The sequence below is a fragment of the Lissotriton vulgaris genome, chromosome 6 (genome assembly GCF_964263255.1).
Source record: "Lissotriton vulgaris chromosome 6, aLisVul1.2, whole genome shotgun sequence".
Lineage (NCBI taxonomy): Eukaryota > Metazoa > Chordata > Amphibia > Caudata > Salamandridae > Lissotriton > Lissotriton vulgaris.
This window is the reverse complement of record NC_141694.1, coordinates 1,332,270,167-1,332,291,635: the sequence shown is the minus strand read 5'-3', so window position 1 is coordinate 1,332,291,635 and position 21,469 is coordinate 1,332,270,167. Positions and strand designations below refer to the sequence as shown.

Here is a 21,469-nt window from a genome sequence, read left to right as displayed (position 1 = left end):
AGTCCAAAGATCAGGGCTTGATCCATCACCGTTATTTATCTCACTGCCCCATCCCAGCTCAGAACCTGGCTATATGCAAATCAGTCTGTCCCTGGCCCAGTGCATCATGGGAACAGGGCAGACTAAACTACCATGCCAATTCTTCACCAGAAAGGAGACAAGCTACCGGGGACCGGTTTCTGGCATTTCAGCCTTCTTCGGCCCGGCTTGCTTGAATCCTGATGGAGCAGTGAGAAAGGGACTCATGTCTGAGTATACCCTGCCACACCTATAGTGGCCAAAAACGATTTAGAAAAGGGGGTGGTGATGAACAGAGTGTCTGAGTTAAGCAGACCACTCTTACCCAGTCCAAAGATCAGGGCTTGATCCATCACCGTTATTTATCTCACTGCCCCATCCCAGCTCAGAACCTTGCTATATGCAAATCAGTCTGTCCCTGGCCCAGTGCATCATGGGAACAGGGCAGACTAAACTACCAAGCCAATTCTTCACCAGAAAGGAGACAAGCTACCGGGGACCACCCTAAGCGTGGAAGGGTATTCTCAGATGTGAGACCCTTGCTCATTGCACCATCAGGATTCGAGCAAACCGGGCCGAAGACGGCTGTAATGCCAGAAACCGGTCCCCGGGAGCTTGTTTCCTTCCCAGTGTAAGAATTGGCTTTTGTAGTTTGGTTTGCCCTGTTCCCATCATGCACTGGGACAGGAACAGACTAATTTGCATACAGCCAGGTTCTGAAACTGGGATGGTGCAGTGAGCTAAAAAACGGTGTTGGATCTAGCCCTGATCTCTTGACTGGGTGAGAGCTTTCTGCTTAATTCAGAGACTCTGTCCCTCACCACCCCTTGTTGTAAATATTTTTGTCCACCCTAAGCGTGGAAGGGTATTCTCAGATGTGAGACCCTTGCTCATTGCACCATCAGGATTCAAGCAAACCGGGCCGAAGACGGCTGTAATGCCAGAAACCGGTCCCCGGGAGCTTGTTTCCTTCCCAGTGTAAGAATTGGCTTTTGTAGTTTGGTTTGCCCTGTTCCCATCATGCACTGGGACAGGAACAGACTAATTTGCATACAGCCAGGTTCTGAAACTGGGATGGTGCAGTGAGCTAAAAAACGGTGTTGGATCCAGCCCTGATCTCTTGACTGGGTGAGAGCTTTCTGCTTAATTCAGAGACTCTGTCCCTCACCACCTCTTGTTGTTGATATGAAAGCAGAGCCACAGCAGTTGCTCCAATGGTGCTGGTGCATCTAGAGGCCTGTCGCTGCCTCTGATTTACAGCTGGCCCTGATTATGAAGATTGCAGCTTGCAGCTAAGAGACTTTAGACTCCCTCACTCACTCTGCAAGCTTAAGGTGGCCACCTGACTCCAGCTCATTATGAACACTGCTTCCAGCCCTGAGCTTTTGTGTGGGAGCATAATGCATTCTGGGTGTTGTAGTCTTATTTTGCTTACATTGAACAAATTAGACTAACACCTTAAATCAGACATCTGTAGATGAAAATGTCAGCCCCACAAACAGCGGCTGTAATGACCTAAAGTCAGGGGGTCACCCTGGCAGGATTCAGACATCATGAGACTTCAAGCATCTAAGACCATTCACCTGCCGAGTGAGAGCAGACTGTGTGCAATGCTACCAATTCAGCACTTTCAAGATTTATATCACAATATTTTGCCCTTTAGTTTGGTTTTGCAGCATCTTTCGCGTTATTTTGTTTTATTAAAAGTCTAATCCTTTATTGTTCCTTTTCAGTTTCTGTCTTCTTTCGTTGCCTTTGGACTGGATGAACACATAATACACTTTTTGGTGTGACGACTCTGGCTGAGAAGCACTGCATCGCCATAGCAAACCAGGTGCAACGAGTTGCACGGGCATAAGTGCACTCTGAAAAGAGAGGCATCCCCGTTCGACCATCATTGTCCTCCACATTCATTTACTGGAGTATCAGTCTGAACTTGTCGTCGTGGAAAACATATTTCCCGTGCCTTCTGGACTGTGGCGAATTGGCTCATAGAATCACGTCTAATAATAGTTGTCTGTTACAAGGTCAGAAGTGGCATTCGCTCGAAAACAGGGGCAGATTGCAGGACAGAAACAATATCCAGCACCCCCTTTGCAGAAACATATCAGCAGATGTAGACAAGATTTTAATGGCTACATAAAGAGAAATGCATGACAAGCTCATTAGGGGGAGGATAATAGCCCCGCAGGATGCTGGGAGGGGACAATATATCAATGTCTGGTTTGTTACAGCTCCGCCAAGGGCTGGAGTTTGCCCCCTCACAATCTTTCACTCGGTTTCTAGTGACCTGCTTTTCTGTAATGCTTCCCCACCACGGGCCTCCCGGCCTCCTTTCAGCTGCCTCACAATTGCTGACATAACTCTCTGAACGCGGGCGAATCCGGCCCGCTCGGTGACAGTAATAAACAAGCATTTGACCAATACATCACCGCAATGAGCAAAACAACACTTACTGTCCGAAAAAAAGGATGGTGTTCAACTGGGGCCGCGGCGGGACTGGGGCTTTCCCCGGGGCTCCTCCTTCGCTCGGGAGCTCCTCCGGATGACGTGGCGGAGGCTCGGCCGGCTGGGCCAATCATAGCGCGGCCCTGGCTGGAGGCACACGGCTGCTTCCCTATACAAAACGGTGGCGGAGTTCGCTAAATGCCCCCGAACAAGCGCACATATTACCATCTACCTGAAGGTAAGCGGCGCAAGGATGTTACTGGGACGAGAGACACGTTTAACCCCGAGTCTACTTCATTTGCGATACATTTACCTGCGCGCATGCTCAGAAGTCTTTTTCCTCTCCGATAGCGTCGTCACAGCAGTTTATCATGAGGTTAGGAGGAGACCGAAGAGCCCACGTCTGAACGTTTGCATTGCGTAGGGTAGCTTTATAGATACATCGTCATTATTTCATGGCAGCTTTATAAATACATCGTCATTAATTCATGGCAACATTTAGAGTGCTGTCAATGGCGGACCATATTCGGGGGCGTTCCCGAGATTTTTTGGCTTTTGGCGACGTCACGCTACGTCAGCCAAAAGCCGAGAACGCCCCCAAAAGCCAAAAAATCTCGGGAACGCCCCCGAATCTGGTCCGGCATTGACGGACAGTTACCTCTCCCAATGGCTAGCCTCCATTTATGGAGCTAGCCAATGGGAAGAGGGGGCGGAGACCCGACGCCACATACTACACATAAGGTTTTTTGGCGCATGCGTACTGAAGTACGCATCGCCAGTCAAAACCTAAAAAGGGTAGGACTCAGGGCAGAGCCCGGAGGAACCCTGCAGGGGAAGGCGAAATAAAGATTTATTCCTGCTCAGTTTTACAAACTGTTCACTGTCAGCAAGAAAAGACTGAAGGGGCTTGAGGGCCAGACCCTCCATTCCCAAAGAGCGAAGAGGATCATTGTGAAGACTATGATTCACCATATCAAATGCTGTAGAAATATCTATTTAAAGAATGGCAGCATTTTCTCCGGCATCCAGGATTTGCTGATCTCTTCTGAGGCGGTTACCAGAGCTAGTTTTGTACTGTGATAGCTTCTGAAGCCAAATTGGGTTGGATCTAAGAGCATGTTTTTTTGAATAAAGAGTGTTAGCTCAGTGTTAATGGCTTTCTCCACCATCATTGTGGGGAAAGGTAGGCGTGAAATTGGTCTATATACTGGCCTGTTAAGAACATCCTATATCCTCACCTGAGGCAGCCTGCTTCCATCCTGCAAAGATGTGTGAAGGAATCGCAGGAAGGAACAAAAAGGACTATTGGTGGGAGGAGATGTGACCTCCTGCAGGATGGACAGACGACCGCGGCCAAAGATGGCACAGGCTCAAAGCAGCTACCACCTCTGAGAAGCAAACGTAGGTCACACTGCTTGCTTCTTCCTTTGTGTTGGTAGGTTGGCATCTCCTTCAGAGGGGCAAAACCCATCGTAGAACCGGTTTTCCATGAGGAGGGAATAATTATACTGGACACACCTGAGGTGTGTGCCCACAGCTCTGACCCAGGAAAGAAGATCCCAACATTTTTGATTTGAGCAGAGAAATGCACTGTGGAGTTTTTTTAGTGACACCTCTCAAGGAAATGATGTAAGAAGAGATAGGGTTGTCCCATGGGAAATGTACTCCCATTGGCTATATCGCGAGAATACTCCCCACCCCTGAACTCCAAATCGTCATACGTGGCACACCTCTGGCTTCCAGCCTCAGAACACTGCTGGAGTCAGAAAGGACAGAAAAGGGACTGCTCCTGCTGAACCTGTAGACCTCTGAAAGGAAAGATGCAGCAAGGAAGACTGCACTTGCTGAACCAAGACAAGACTTATGAAAGAAAATGGCTGCTCCTACAGTCGACTTTGTGGCGCGCGATCCCAAGGACTTGACCTGCTCCCACGTGTGCCAAGGACCTGTGAGTGGACTCTGAGCTACTTGGCTAGTGTCTTGTTAAGCTTCAGTGATACAAAAGCTAAAGAAGCCTGCACCTGCAAAGTTCCCAGCTGACCAGTAGCCACTGGACTTGCCCCTTGCACCACTTGTGTAGCCTGTGAGATCAAGTTTTAGCTGCCAAGAGGTGCCTTGTCAGGTACTAGTGTATAGCTTCTTCCCACAAAACTGCAACTTGGGAGCCTAAAACAATAGCTAACAGGGTTTTGGGCTCATAGTCCGAAGCTCATTGTATACTGATCCTTGGTGGTTTGCAGGTAGACTTTGAATGCTGGTGAGAACCAAGGCTCTTATTTTTGAAAGTAGGGGACCCCTATATATTAATAAAAATGTACTTGCTATACATAGGGAAGTAACTCTGGTTGGCAACGGTCTATAGCCAAGTATTCGAATCTCATAAAGACTATATGATATTTATTATGGTAAATTTCCAGTGTTTAAGTGAAAAAGTCACCCAGCAAACCAATTTAGAAACAGATTATTTCATTTATTTATTGTTGAAGTTATTTTCAAAAATATATATCTCTTTTTATAATGTTCTTGTTATTTATAAAATTCTTTTTTTCTTATTATTATATAACAGTTTTTATCATATCTTTGATAAATCACATACATTCATTCATAAAACAGTTATAGACAGACAGTGGATGAAAAGAGAACAAAAGGTGTTAGCAATACGGCAAGGTGGGTCACGACGCGCGTTTCGGCCAATATAGCCTTCCTCAGGTGGCCGTGTATTGCTTTGGAGGCTATTTTAGTGGTCTTCAAATAGCCACACTTTGCTAATAGTCGCGTTTTCTAAGTTTCTGTCATAAATTGAATACCTATGATATCATGAATCCGCCGGATTATATGAAAATAGCCGTCCCGAAAATTAGTGTCCAGATGAGGCTCTGTTTTATGTTGGATGCATCCAGCTAGCAGCCACACACCACGCCGGATCCGCCGAGATGTGGCACTTAAACCGAGAGGCTCTCGTCCATAACCAACACTGCGAAATGCCTAAGAAACGGACCCTAAATGACAGAACCGAGCCTCTTGGCCGACCGAATAATAGATCGCCTAGAGTACCGTCGTTAAAGAAAGTTATTTCAACGAACAAACTATCAACAAAGAGAAGCTATCAACAATAAAAGATACCCTAGGAAGCTTATACAACATAAAACAGAGCCTCATCTGGACACTAATTTTCGGGACGGCTATTTTCATATAATCCGGCGGATTCATGATATCATAGGTATTCAATTTATGACAGAAACTTAGAAAACGCGACTATTAGCAAAGTGTGGCTATTTGAAGACCACTAAAATAGCCTCCAAAGCAATACACGGCCACCTGAGGGAGGCTATATTGGCCGAAACGCGCGTCGTGACCCACCTTGCCGTATTGCTAACACCTTTTGTTCTCTTTTCATCCACTGTCTGTCTATAACTGTTTTATGAATGAATGTATGTGATTTATCAAAGATATGATAAAAACTGTTATATAATAATAAGAAAAAAAGAATTTTATAAATAACAAGAACATTATAAAAAGAGATATATATTTTTGAAAATAACTTCAACAATAAATAAATGAAATAATCTGTTTCTAAATTGGTTTGCTGGGTGACTTTTTCACTTAAACACTGGAAATTTACCATAATAAATATCATATAGTCTTTATGAGATTCGAATACTTGGCTATAGACCGTTGCCAACCAGAGAACCAAGGCTCTTGCAAGACTTCACATGTCTGTCTATGTTGTGGTTGTAAGAAAGGGTACCCCAAAATTTTAGATACCCCAAAATTAACCTCAGAGTTCTCACATTTAAGGGATCGGTGATGGTGTTAAACCTCAATTTCAGGAGGCAATGTGTCCTTGCATTAAGACACCTTCCAAAGCATCAAACATCAGAAAATATAATTCATTAAGTACATAGGCCCACTCGGTAATTGAGTTCTAGATCAATAAAAAAAGTTAAAAGGTTTAATTACAGAATTAAAAAATAAAGTGGGACAAAGTCAATGCAATGAAGGCTTTCAATGTAGGGTTATGCAGAGAGTGCAAAGATCAGAAAAGATTCTAAGTCCCAAGTGGGAATCAAAATCATGAGAGTAACGGACAGCATCCCTGGTGGGATTGGAAAGTCTTCTAAGGCTCACCCCCAAACCAGTGTTTTTATACATTTTCACATATGAAATTAGAGAATCTGCAGACACTCTGTAGCATTTCATTCAGCAAATCATAGCGCATGAAAAATTAATTTCATATTGCCTTAACACCTAAGCAATATCAGACTACATGAATAATTATTCAGCACCCTCTAAGCTGATGTCGTCCAGAGATGCTGGAACAAATCTATATACAAGAACAACAATGTGTTCTGTGAATGAATAGGCACATTGAACCAGCAGAAGGGCCATGGTAAATGTTCCAAGTTGTGACTGAAAGGTCATCAAGAGCAGAATAATAACAGTAGAAATAAACTAGTATATTTCAGCTTGACTGTGTGCTGCTGAGTTTTGCAAGGAGAAAAGGTAGCCAGGGGAGAAAAAACAAGAGTGAAAGGGGAGGCTTCCACCCTGGACAAGATGGCATGTATGTTTAATTTGTGGCCTAGCTCAAATACTTAAAAAAATTCCTTCCGCACATCATAGGAAGCGTGTTTTAAAAGCAGTAGCAATATATCAGTGAATACATGTAAAATAGTGTGAAAATGCATTCTTCACATTGTTAATTCTGCCCAAAAATATAAATACATAAAAAATCTTTCACAACCCCCCCCCCCCCCAATATTATATAATCACTAAAACACTCAATTAATGTGGTTAATTTAATAGGCAATTCGAACACAGTCTTCATCACTTTCTGCTTCATTCTGGTAGACTTCCCCATCAGCGTTAGCTGGTAGTCAACACTGTTTGACATTTTTCATCCCAAGCTCTTGTTGTCTCTCTCGCTTTAGCTCTTTTTAAAAAATTTTTTATTCTTACACCCACGATTTAGAATCAGACACCCAGAAAAAGTAAACAAGAGAAACAGGACAGTTGCACAAATCATTAGTTCTAGCAAACGTTAGTATTTGTCTTAATGTTCCCTTTACCAAACTATCAAACCATTCACCAAGCTTGCTATATCCCTTTCGTATCTCACCTAACATATTAGGTTGGTGGAACCTATTCTCTTCTATACAGCTTACTCTTCTAAAGCTTTGACTTTATGAGAAATGTTAATAAGGTTTGGACATATGCGTTAATAACCATGTTAATATCTGGTATAAAGGTACTCTCTGACCTTTAGTACCTTCAACACTTCCTTCCTTTGTGGGATGGATATCTAGCGCTAATTGGTTTTGCCTAATCATTGCTCGCATCAACTCTGAATTAATTTGGGTTAAGGGTCCCGTTGTATTAGAAGCAAGCAATCCCGAAAGCGTAGAAAAGCATAAAGCATCCATTCCATTCATAGCCGCAACTATAGATGGAATAAGGGCTCTCAATATCTAATTCTATTTTTCAGAATCCATGTTTCACTCTCTTCAAACCAACTGCATCATTCAGTCCACTCTTGTGATCAACTCTAGGAAACACTAAAGCAAGATAACATCAGCCAACCCAATTATTCGGCATATTGAAATAAGTAGTCTTACACACACACAAACACACATAATAAATTCCTTTTAGAATTGTCTCTTCAGCAATCAGACAATCACCTTAACTCTTTTCACACTCACTTTCTCCCACTTATTTAATTGTCCTAATTTTTTACGGACCACGACGAACCATACACATCTCATCCTTTCTATCATGATCCATTCCCAAACTTGGATAAAAACTCTAAAACTAAGTTCTTCTTCAGCTTTAATGTGCTCTCTTATTTTCCTTTCATCTCTCCAATCTCTCACAATTTAAACTATATATTCATTATATTCTTTAACAAACTCACACTTCTAATACAGATACTACATTCATACTCCCAGTTAGTACTTTTAGTTTTAAGCTTAATTTGTGCAATTGTATTTTATAAGTGTACCATATTTAAAATACTTATTAGCATCTTCAGAGATTGGTAGACCATCCAGTAAAACTTTGAGATCCGACAAATAAGGAGACAAACATTCAGTTTTGTTAAATATACTAACCAATTCCTTACAGGATACACCATCTGCTATTGATAGTTGTAAGTAGGTAGTGCCTTATCTTACAGAAGAGGGAAAAAAGGTAAACACTTAGCAGTTTTTAACATTCCATAATTTCAACATACTCATTCAACATTTTGCTATAAAAATTATCCTTAAATCCACTAACAAAGCTATCCCTGCCTGTCAGTGTAGTTTGTTTAACCTCATTATGTATTGTAATTAATTTATCCTCGTATCCCTCCCGGAGACGGTAGGCACAACAACAGGCCAACTCAGATCACTAGTATCATTATTAAGCTAATCATTTTGCAGCATTTGCTACATGCCTTTTCAATTGAAACTAAGAAAAATATTTTGAACATTTTCAAATAAAAACAAAAAAATGTTTTTCAAGTTTAGTACATTGAATTCATGCTCTCAAAAGATTATTCTTCTTTTCTAGATTTTGTTTTTAATCCTCCTTCAGTTTGATTTAGTCTTTGACATTCTCAAGATTTGTCACAGTGGTTCTACTTCAAGTTCACATTCAGGTTTACATTCAAAAGTGTATTGGCATCTGTTTATTGGAGTTTATATCTCTGGTTCCGATTCTTCTTTTTGTTCAGATGTCAATGCCCATTCAGATGAGACATACTTTCTGTTTCGAGTTCTTATTCTGTCTGCTCTTTTAGCAGCTGTGATTCACATTCGTAATTCTCTTAGTCAACTTCAGTTATTTAGGATTCGTTATTGATTGACTTTAATCCCTCATTCTGCCACTGCTTTATTTTACAGGTTCTTTTCAGTTGCTTCAGCCCTTGTATCTTGACTTGTAACTACTGCTGATTATTCTCCACTTACTGATAGACTTGAACTCTAATCAGCATTAGTAGCACAATTCACTTTGAAATTTTGAACTGTTCTCTTCCTCTAGGGGTTCTTGTGGCTCATATTTTTTTACTGGAGTCTTTCACTGTTTGAATCTAAGACTGCATCGTCTTGCTGCCACTCATGCCTTTTTGACCTTGTAACAGCTCTTGACCTATCACTTATTAACTGGAAACCACCACTGGTACCTTCACCAAGATCTTCACTCAAATCAACAAGAACTTCATTCACTTTACAAGTTTCACTTTAAAAGTTTATACCCCCCAACCAGGGTCACGCAGTGAACTTGAGCTTGACTATTGAATCAGTGGTTGTTTTCTCTACTTCTTCATCCATTGCCCTCACACTTTTTGTGCGAGCTGGATGAATCCACTGCGGAATTCCAACACTTTTCACAGCAGTGTTAGTCACGAATATAACTTGATAAGGGACACTCCACCGTTCATCAAGGCAGTTTTCCTGAACATGTCTTTTGACATCTACCCAATCGCCTGGGATTAACAAGTGACATTGAATTTCTTTTGCCAGTTCTGTGGCCAAGTTTACCTAATGAGGAACAATATTTGCCATATCAGCTAGGCTAGACCTTTTCAGTGATCTAGAGGGAAATAGGCGTTGATGAAGGAGTATAAGTCAATTTAATTGCTCTGCCCATTAGTCCTTTATGTGGGCAGAGACCAATCTCTTTGTCAGGAGTACTTTGATACTCATTAAAACATGAGAAAGAGCGTTCGGCCATTTCAATTGAGTGGAAGCACATACTTTGGCCAGTTAGAGCTTTATGGTTCTATTTATTCTCTCAACTACTCCAGAAGATTGAGGACTATAATTACAACAGTGCAAATGATCAATTTAGTGAGCTGTACACATCAATTGTAAAATCTAATTTTTAAAATGGAATCTATTTCTGAATGTCATTGGTTATGCAAATACTTTACCATAGGAGGTAACATTGTGTCAGGCAAAACATATTTATTGTCAGGAGTGACATATTGGTCTTGCTAATTTTTCTTATAACCCAGCAATTCCCATTTTCTTTTATCGTTTTCTGGAGCTCTCTCAGTTCACTTAAAGAAGTCTAAACTGGGTTTAACAAGAAACAACTCACATCTTTTGTGCATTTTACGGAATTCTATGTCTGGACCTGGAGGCGAGGATTATGCTTTCTTTCTTCATTTTTATTGCTCAACAGCCATGTCAGTTTAACATTAACACCAGAACATACTTCATTTCCCATAACCCTTTGGAAAACAATGAAGTCACAACAGATAAACAGTCCACTTCCAATCAGGTGTCAGCGCGGAGTATAATCCTCCTAGTCTCCGGTCAGTTGCCCTCGTTCTTCCCTGCTCGCAGCCGTGCAATTGAAGTATGGGGCTTCAGTCCTTTTCCCGTTACCTGATTGTGTGTGACCGTATGCGATTGTGCTAATTAGTTTTTCCTTTGTAGCGAGGTGCGCACACCTCTTCTTCCTTAGCGGCCGCGGGAACGCCCTGATGCTCCTTTCACTACCGCTTCTGTGTGCAAGTGTTTGTTTCCCCTTTTCGTAGGGTTATGGGGCCTGATCGTGTGACGGTCCTCCAGCCACGAGAGGGTGCGTGCTCTCTACGCATCTCTAGACAGACGCTCTATCTGCCTCAATGCTCAAGGAGCAGAGCGCGCGTCGATGGATGTGGGAATGCGGCCTGCTGAGTGCCTCTGCCCGCAGCGTTAGTCTAATTCTGGCTCTGCCAGCCTGGAAGCATAACACCCCTCGGGGTAAGAGGTCTTCGGGAGCGGAGCCTCCTGTTAATTGGCAGACCGCCCAAGCTGCACTCCAGAAGCCTTACTATTAGGTCCAGGGCAATTTTATTTATTTATTTTGTCTGCCGGTATGTCCCTCCCACTGAGGAGGACCTAGGGAAATTGTTTTCAGCTCCATTCATATGCGCTGTGAGGCAGATGTTTACATGTGGAAGCCTGCTTCCCATCAACATGTTAAGTGATTTCTCCCCTTCTGAGTAGCCCTGGTGGCTACAGACTTTGTGTGAATTAGTTGGTGCACCCCATTACAATGACCTCCCTCTTACCTGGTGGGTGTCCACCGTTGGCTATCCCCGATACTTCTACAAAGCCCATTTCCTACCTCTATGATTGTTACCCCATTGAGGAATATGGGGAATAATACGAGGAGGAGGAAGGTGTCTAGTACTTCCCGGTCACAGATGAGTTATGTGACGCGGTTGACACCTCCATTATTAAAGCACTCTCAGATGCATTGGCACCTCAAGAGAAGAGAATTATGGAACTGGCACAGAGATGCCTTCAACCCCTCACTCCTACGGAGGACCGCCCCGGGCCTTCACCACCAGAACCTCTAGAGATGACCCCTTCTCCAATGAGACTACCCGCAAGCATCCCCACGATGCAGGGTTGGACATTGATGCTTTTGCCAGATTGAAGAAAGCTTTTCTGGGCGCAAACACCCCTGCTCCCCTTGAGTTGCCCAATCCCTTCAAACCTTTGTAACACATTGGGTTGGGCCCAGGTTATCTGGATGAGTCCCCCACAACTTAAGAGGGCGATTCAGACCATGGCCCATCCTTGAGACCTTCTAACCCCACTCCTTACCTGTTGTCTCCTACTGGGGTAACATCAGACCCTCCATCGGACCTCTTGAACCCTGAATGCCTAATGCACCCCAATCCTCTGAGTGGACACCCTGTAACAAGGTGGCCAAGTATGTAGCCAGTAGACTGAGGAAACCTCTTGACCCAGGAGGTACGGAACTGCCTTCGGGTGGAATGCCCCCGCCTGGCTTTGGACGGTGTAATGGCCGGATTTTCTGCTTAGATGGGATCAGCCCCTAGGGGCCCCTCTAACCCAGCCAGAACGTAACCACATCCCTCCTCAGGACCATCTATCCAGGCACCTGGGTACCTACCTGAGGATGGGGAACTCGCAATATACAAGCTCATATTATCAGAAACACCACTAAATCTATAGGGATACTAAGAATACTCACTGATTACTAAGGATATCCATGCCCTACACCACACTCATACCTTATAGTCTCGCGGCCACTCAGACCCAGACTAATCTACCCTGGGGCAGATATGACACACAATCTGGCGTGTCTACACACGTGGGTCTGCAGCCCCAGTGCTCTCATTTTCCAAACGGTCTACAATCCGGCAGACCTCCACGCTGGTAATCCCCCCCAGCGCTCTCACTTACACACGGCCCGCAATCTGGCAGACCTCCACGCTGGTATCCTCCCCAGCGTTCTCATTAACGCCGTATATCAACGACGACCACTTTCCTATGAACACCTATGGGAACAATTTCTCATTTGTCTACTTGGGATAAAACTATGATAATGAAAATTTAGTACGGTTTCCAAATGGTATGATGTACCTTCTGTTCTTGGCATCAAAGGTCCACTCGCTCCCTATTTGTTTGATCACTACTTACCTGATCGGGATTTCACATCCGTTCATGCAAACAATGCTCAACTAGAAACACAGGTTACTATGATTGAACAAGAATACAAGGCACATGTCAGTTCACTAAGAACTAGGGCTGTTTTATTTTAACAATATAAACACACACAGATCTGTATTATAATGGACACATCCACGTGTAACTGACAAAGACTATAGATAGAACACACCGCTGCAAAGAAAAGGATTAGCAATACAATAGCCTAGGGAATAAAGACAAGATTAAGATGTAAGTGTAAAGTAAACTAATATGACAGGACCGATATCACCTGATTAGTGTGAAGTCTTGTTCTAGCTGTCATCTGGGTTCCTCTCTCGTCTGTGCCTTGGCTCATCTCAGACTCTCTCTCTCTCTCCTGCACTCTTGGATACACCTCTGCGCTGATCACTTTGCACTGGACTCCTCTCCCCCACGAACTGTCTCCACCTTCCAGCTTCAGTCTAATGGTTTCTGCCGCTCTGATACTCTTCATTCCACTAGCTTGTTCACTCTGTTTTAAATGTCTCTGTGCCAATGTCCAATTAACTCCAGCTGCTCCCACAGGTTAATCCACGATCTCTCCTCAGTCTCTTCTAAAAGGCATTACTTCAGACTCCAGCTATTCACACCTCCTCCTGATAAGTAACTGCTTCTGACTGCTTCCTTCAGTTCCAGCTCACTGACTGTCTGTTTGTCTTCTCTCTGTTCCAAGCATGTCCTGTCTCTTCTCCTCTTGCAATTCCACTCCTCCAACTCTACCAACACTCTCTGCTCCTCCAATTCAACTCAGCTCTCTCTAGCTTGAACCCTCTCTCTCTCTCCTACTCCAACAGCTCCTCACTCTTCTACCACTCCAGCTTGACTCCTCACCGCTCCTCCAACTCCACTCGACTCACTGACTCCGCCTCTGCACTTCACTGATATAGAATGCTGTTTCCTCATGGAAAGTTTCAGCCATCAGCCTGCCGCCCATCAGATCCCTGCACCACTCCGCGTCAAGGACACACAACCAGCCGGCCGGCCTTTTGTTGTGTCTTCCACACAGAGAATAATACAGCCTACCGATAAGGGCTGGCCCAGACCGGTTCTCTCCAAGTGAACAACAGCTTTAACTATAAACTTTACCTTTACCCTTGAAGCCTCTCAGCTCCATCAAGATGGAGTCCCTTTAGTTCTAGGCCTGTAGGCCTGAAAAGGATGAAATACCCCTGAGCTCTGTCAGAATACCTACATAAACCATACCAATGTGTAATATAAAGTCAGGACCACAGGATCCAACCTCTACTATAAGCAAAAGTAACAGGCCAAAGCCAATAGGCAATAAATGGCCTCTTCTAGGTCTGGAAGAAAGGGCTTAAAAGGGCCAACACAAGCTAAGAATACCTATCCTAGATCTGAGCAAGATTAAAGTCTATATCACTGCTAAATAGTGCCAAAAACCCTGCCAAGACAGACGGGAAGGTGGCCTTCACGCCAGATATTATGCACTGATGGCCACATACCTGGCAAAATATAATAAGGACCCTAAAAAGGGTATTGACTACTCTTGTTGGTCATGCCAGGATAAACTCCTGGATGTCACTGGCCCGTTGGTAAACATTTTTGATAAGCCGGAATACACCAAGGCCTCCGGAGCGTTAATTCCTCCTGATGTGCATTCTAGCTTGGCCCAGCGGACCATCCTATTTCTTGGTAACGCTGACTGGGCCATTTTGACCGAAAGGCGCAGGTCCCTGCTAATTAAGATAGATCCCAAGCATGTGGGAGTTAGCCACCTCAGAAGCGGGCCAGGTAGTGCAAGGAGGTCTCTTTGGTCAACTTAGTGAATTTATCTCTGCCTTAACTAGTAGGATAAAGCACAATCAACGGTTAAGTGCATTTTCAAAGCACATGTTTTCTGTGGGGCCGGCCGGGGTAGAGGGCTCTCGGCTGCCCGTTCCCAGTTCTCCTCCAGAAGAGGATAGCCTTCACAGTGTGGACAGTGGCAAGACTCTTCCTGCTTGGGTGGGTTTTACCCTACCAAAAAGCGATCGCGCCCCAGAGGCCATCGTAATGGACACCGAGGTGGAGGGGCTGCCTCCAATTCTCATGGTGAGTCTTTCCTTCACTTCTTGTGCTCAATTGAGGGGTCACCTGGCACTATTCGTAGACAATTTGCGCACGCTCACGTCAGACGCCAGGGGGCTCCAAACCATTCAGGCGTTCCACTTAGAGTTCTGTGGCTCCTCCTCCCAACCGCCATTCTCCCCAAACCATCCCCTTCTTCGGGCAGGAGGCGTTCAGCGGGAGATTCAGGAGCTTCTGGCAAAGGGGGCAATTTGTCCTACCAGCCACCACCCCACAGGTTGTCTAAGCCATCTGTTCCTGGTCCAGAAACAGGATGTTGGTCAGCACCCAGTGATCAATCTACAGGAGTTCAACGAGTGGTTTGTTTACTGCCATTTCATGATGAAGGGCATACACCTCCTCCATGATCTTATCCGACCCGATGATTAGATGGTAACGACTGGACCTCAAAGAAGCTTCTCTCGCAGTACCTATTTATTCCCCACATCGCTGTTTCCTCTAATTCCAATGGCGTGGCCAGTCTTTAAAGTTCACCTCTCTACCCTTTGGCATGTTGTTGGCTCCTTGGTGCTTCACCAAGGTTCTGAAGCCGGTGATTGAGCACCTGAGAGCGTTGGGTATAGTGATGATGGTCTACCTAGACGGCGTGATCTTAATGGATTAGTGCCCAGGGGCGATTCACTCCACCTTCAGCTGGCGGTCCATCTCTTGCAGTCCCTTGGCTTCGTAATCAGCCAAGCAAAGTAGAGTTTAAGCGCTTCGCGCATAAAAACCTTCCTGGGGTTTGTGATCGACTCGAGGATAGCCACACTGAGCCTTACACCGAGAAAGCTAGCCCAGATCCGACACGAGGTGCGGAAAACATTGGCGATGGAAAGGACATCTCTCTGTTAGAATGCGAGAGTAGTGGGTCTGCTGTCCTCTTCAGTTCAGGCCATCTTTCCTGGTCCTCTCGACTTCCGAGCTCAACCTAGTCTTTAGGCATAGCACCTTAGTTGTGGCCTTACATATTCCCAATGCGTCCACCTCCTGGATGAGGCCAGGGATGAAATCCAGCGGTGGCTCTCTCACATGGAAGCGTGGAAAGGGTGTGCCACCTTTGTGTCCTTTCTGGTTTTGGTAATCTAATCCGATGCCAGCGGCTCGGGCTGTGGAGCTCTTTGTGGTCAATTCGCCAAAGGCTGCGTGTGGTCTGCAGCGAGCCATCCCTACACTTCAGCGGCTTGGAATTGATGGCAGGTTCCTTTGCGGTCAAGTGCTGGACCAGGTACCATGTTCAGTCTGGCATGCTGCTGAATATGGACAATGTGGCGTCGGTCCGCTATATCAATCACTTGGGGGGCACACGTTCCAAAGCCCTCTCAGATCTGGCCAAGAACTTTGGGGAGTATTGACTCGAACACCATGTTTTGGTGATGGTGGAGCCCCTCCCCGGATCGGCCAATCAAGTGGCTTATTGGCACTTCCATCACCCCTGAGATGCAAGTCTCTGGAAGTTATTCTTCACGGTCTTTTGGTCAATATCCTCTCTCTTGGGAACTTCACAATCGACCTATTTCGCATCTAGCCTGCACCATCAGCTTTCCCGGTATTACAATTGGAGGCCGGAACCGGGGGCAGTTGCGACCAACGCGTTTTTATAGGATTGGTCCCTGGAGCAGGGATATGCCTTTTCCCCATTTGCGATGATCATGCATTTGATGGCTCGGGTGCGCAAGCAGAAGGTGGATGTGGTGGTAATCACCTTGATATGCAAGTCGCAAGCATGGTTTCCAGTTCTGCCAGAACTTTCTTGGGCTTCTCCAACCCACCTATCCCAGTGTCCTCATCTTCTGAGCGTTACGACTGGGAACCCTCATCACCTGGTGACGAACTGCAACCTCCAGTTAATGGCTTGGAGGATTACAGGACACAATGGCAGGTGCCTGGCCTACCGAGACCTGCTGCAAACCTCCTCTCTGGAGCCTGGGCTGATAACACCGTTAAGAGCTATCGCTCGGCCTGGTCTCAATGGGTGGGTTGGTGTCTGCAACGGAGTCTAGATCCCTTGGGGATCGACGGTGTGCACATCCTGAACTTCTTAGCCTCCTTAGTGGCTGAGGGAATGGCCTACAGATCAATACTTTTAGATCTGAAATCTCTGCGGGCTGTTGAGCGATTGGGACTTCCCGTTGGGGGAACTTCCACTGGTCAGGAAATTGCTCCAGGCTGTCAGGTTATCCTTGCCCCCGGAATCCAGGTACTCAGCCCTCTGGGACGTAAACAAAGTTCTCAGCCTCTTATCTTCGTGGCCAGGCAATCAATACCTTTCCTGGAAACAGTTAGCAGACAAACTAGCCACTCTGTTGTGCTTGATCTCATGCAGAAGGGTCTCGGATGTTAGAGCTCTGGATATTACCGGGAAGCCGTTTACTCCGGAAAGGGTTACCTTCCATGTTTCCAAACGGACTAAGACTCAGTCGTGGGTGATTATCTATCCGGCCTTCCCAGAGGGTCCCCAAGCTGTGCATCAAAGCCTATGAGGCGATGACGGCGGAGTTACATCTTCACAATGAGAGGCAATTTTTTTTTTTGCATTAAGGAAACCATTCCGGGCAGTCTCCTCGCCGACAATCGCAAAATAGGTGCGGTGGATCATGCAGGAGGCAGGCATTGGCACCAAAGTCTTTGGCCCACACTCCATGCGGTGAGCAATGGCCTCCAAAGCTTTTACATTGGGTGCCCGCTTGGAGGATATTCAAAATGCTGCAGACTGGTCTTAAGATTCGACCTTTAAAAAGTTACTTCAAAGCAATCTGCTCCATTGCAGCCCTAGTGGTGGACAAGCTTTGAAGTAGCATAATCCTCGCCTCCGGGTCCGGACATAAAATAAAAAATTTCCAGCTATCGTAAAGGAAAGTTTGAATTCTATTAATGACTCGTAGGCCAAGATTAACTCACCCTCTCATGACTGATAACCCAAGCGGGTTGTGGAACTGCTGCATGAGAGTAAGTAAAGCGCTTTCCTCTTTTGTTTGTATTAAAGGTCCTATCCATGCATGACCACTACTTATGTTGCATGTCATTTCCATCCGTCATGATAGGAAATGGTTTCCCTGATTGATCAGCACCTTCTCTTTTACATTGTAGGATCAAACTCTTCGAAACAGGAGTGAACAACTTCCATAGGCCGCTTGATCGCAGGAAGAACAAGGACAACTGACAGGAGACTTGGAGGATTATACTTCGTGCTGACACCTGATTGGATGTGGACTGTTTATCTGTTGTGACTTCATTGTTTCCCAAAGGGTTATAGGAAATGGAGTTTGTTCTGGTGTTAATGTTACACTGAAATGGTTGCTGAGCAATAAAAATGAAGAAAGGAAGAACAACCCTCGCCTCTGAGTCCGAGATTCGAAGCTTTCCTTAACGATAGCTAGGAAATTTTTCATTCACTGTTGCTTCGTCTTGTTCAGATCCTTGAGGTACTGTTTCATTCTGAAATGCATAAAATCTAGCCAGCAGGTCTTCATATTTATTTCTAAGAGTGACCATATCTTTTCCAGCATCATGGGGCGCACACTTACCTACAGCAATATATTTGGTGGTTGATAAACCACCTCCTTGTTCTAATATTGCATAATTTTGCCAAGTTTACAATCTTTTTTCGTCTTGTTGTTCAAATATGAATTTACTGTGAAAAAACAAAAGACAAGAGGCGTTTGGCAAAACAGGAACAGTTAGTTTAATTAAATACTTTGGCTGGGAGTACAGTTACATAAGTGGATCTGAGGACTGTCTCAAAGTACAATAAATCTGAGTACGGTTTTATAATTTTTTTTGGATATCATAAAGTGTTTCCGTCGATCCTTTTATGGTAAAAAAAGCGGGCCTTGACATAAGGCCCTTGATCACAAATGCAGGTGGACCTCCACCTTGCGTAGCCACTTTGGGGGCCAGTGGGTAGCGTGTCCAGACGTCCGACATGAGGGGCACATTATCACTGCGTGTACTCTGTGTGCGGGGTCCTGATTAGCTGTGCATTCCTAACTTTATGTGGCATCTGATTTTTTTTTTGCTGGAGTTTTTGTATATGCGTGCACCCCTGCGGCCATGTGTGCTTTATTGGGGCCAATATCTTTGGACCATTGTGGTGTCGCTGCGCTTATCTGTGGGATTGATCTGGGTTTCCTCTTCCACTGAAACCACTCTACAATGGCACCTCCTCCGGTTGCCCGTTCTAGTTTTCACCTCCAAGATGGCCGCCGTCTTTTCCCTCCCGCATCTAGACAGGTTACTTTCTAGCTGTGAGCCGCACACGGAATTGCATCAAGCTTCGCGCGATTTCCGGGAGTATTCCTGCTACCAGAAACGGGCTAGTAGTCACCTCCCGGATCAGGCTTGGTGGGGCAGGCCTTCCGCTTGCTAAGCGCAACACAACCATAAGTGCCTACTGTCTTTACTCCTAGGATGACCCTGGTGCCTTGACTATCCACTTTGAGCATTTCGAAGTCCCTGGCCCTGATACCACCTCTCTGTATCAGCAGCGCTCTACCCCAGGGCACGTTTACCATAAGTTGTCTCTTGGGTTAGCGTCAAGCCAGCATGTCCTCTGGCAGACGGGACATTGTTCTTGACCTCATGGGGCCACCATGGGACCTGTACCTGGGGGGATGTGGGCCTGACGCCACCCAGACCGTGTCTCTCAGACCATGCGGTCGAGTTCTGAACAGAGGCCACTTCGGTCTCCATTGCTTAGCCAGGCACTGGGTCGTTCGCTCTACCTCTCCATTGTAAACTCTGGATTTCACTTTTAATTTTCCATCTTGACTGTCTTTATGATCTTTGGCCCCCTCCCTAGGAAACTAGTTACTTTCACTTGTCCATTTCATGCCGTGAATCAATGGGGCCGATCAATATTTTATGTGAGTCGTTTCTTACCACCCTGCTACCACATTTTTAATTGATTGAAAATGTCAGTTACCCACTGCACCTAGAAATAAAGGCTGCACCAAACACCATAGCTGCACAGTTCCTACACACAGCGATGAGTGTATGCACAATGGTTTTTTAGGAGAGCATGAGGTTGAGATCCTAGATACTTGCACAAATGCAATAATTCTCTTGTTGGTCTTCTAGATTGGCCACTGCATCAACTGATACTACACCACTCGGGTGCATCTTGATGGTAAAACTAGGCTAATACACCACAGTACCACCTTCTTTTTAGTGTAGACCCATACAATCACTAGGTCCTGAAGAATTGCCGCCAGATCCACCAACTAACAGGCAAGAAACATGTTGACCGTATATAATTGAGCGCAACAATCTGTAACATTATTGCAGAAAGTCGCCACTTCACCTCTTTTAATCGGGGTGGAAGGCAGGGTCATTAAAATTACTCCTCCTGACTCTTCCAATTCCCTGTTTTAACTCACAAGGTCTTCTTGACCTACACTTCTGCACTTCTACACTCTCCAGGCCCCATACCCCCACTGCACCAAACTGCAAGGAATAAAAGATCTCCGCCAAAGAGCCCCTGCATAGGGTGCCAGTCGGGTATTACAGCGCCGACCCGATGAGGAGCATGCCCTATGATGAAGCATGACACCCAGAGTGCTCCGTGTGTGATGGCCCTCATTCCGAAAGGGGGGATTCCCCGTCCTCCCTCTCGTTTGGCACTTAAGGATCACACACTCCTCATTTTTTATCTTGCTCTTCTCTCTCCTCCTCAGGAACTTCATACTCTCTTTGTTTTGTACTTTAAATTGGGCACGTATGCTGGACCTTCCAAGCCCTCAGCCCCTCCCTCTTGATTACACTGTACTACAGAAATCCCAGATCTCTTATTTAACAGCATGTCCTGAATGTGCGGTAAAACATCTTTGGTTAGGACTGGGAATAACTGGACTCTTGAGTCGTGATATAATCTTAAATGCAGAATCTTCATCTTGGGTTTCAATTGCAACACCTTCTGGTGTGCAATAAATCACACCGTTCATTTTGCAAAGCAAGTCTCTACCCAACAAGTTTACAAGCCTTGAATCACACAGAATGAACTGATGATTATTCTTCATTGACCCTAGTTTAACACGGAGATCAGCTGTGCCTTGATTAATAACCTGTTTATTACTTATTAATATAACTTGAACTTCTTTTCCCACGATAGGTAGGTGGAACCTCCACAGAACAAACTTTAAAGCAGGTAGCTATTTATCGATCAAGAAAGAAACAGGGTGGCCTTTGACTTCACCATCAACATATGGGCCATTCCTTACTTGCTCCAAGACTTCTCCAAGTAAGCAATCGCCCCCACCTGCTTGCCCCTCCCATCTCCCCAAAATCATCGGTTTTGTGAATTATACTCTGGAAAAAACTGATGAAAATTATTACTCAAAATCAGTGAATTCTGTTGATACCCTGAAATATGTTGTTTCGTTTTTTATATATTGGTGCAACACTGAAGCTGTTGGCATATTCCTGTGAAACTGTCTCTGATCATGCATGTTCTGTACATGAGC

General features: G+C 45.0%; 1 protein-coding gene across 1 annotated transcript in view; it reads left to right on the top strand.

Annotated features, from left to right (window-relative positions):
* Positions 1-21,202, top strand: part of LOC147708850 (fasciculation and elongation protein zeta-1-like) — a 36,667-nt gene extending 15,465 nt beyond the window's left edge. The window contains exon 2 of the mRNA XM_086927471.1: positions 18,099-21,202. Coding sequence (XP_086783597.1) covers positions 18,099-18,171 — 73 coding nt within the window. The 3' untranslated portion in view covers positions 18,172-21,202. The remainder of the gene's footprint in view (positions 1-18,098) is intronic.
* The last annotated feature ends 267 nt before the right edge of the window (positions 21,203-21,469 follow it).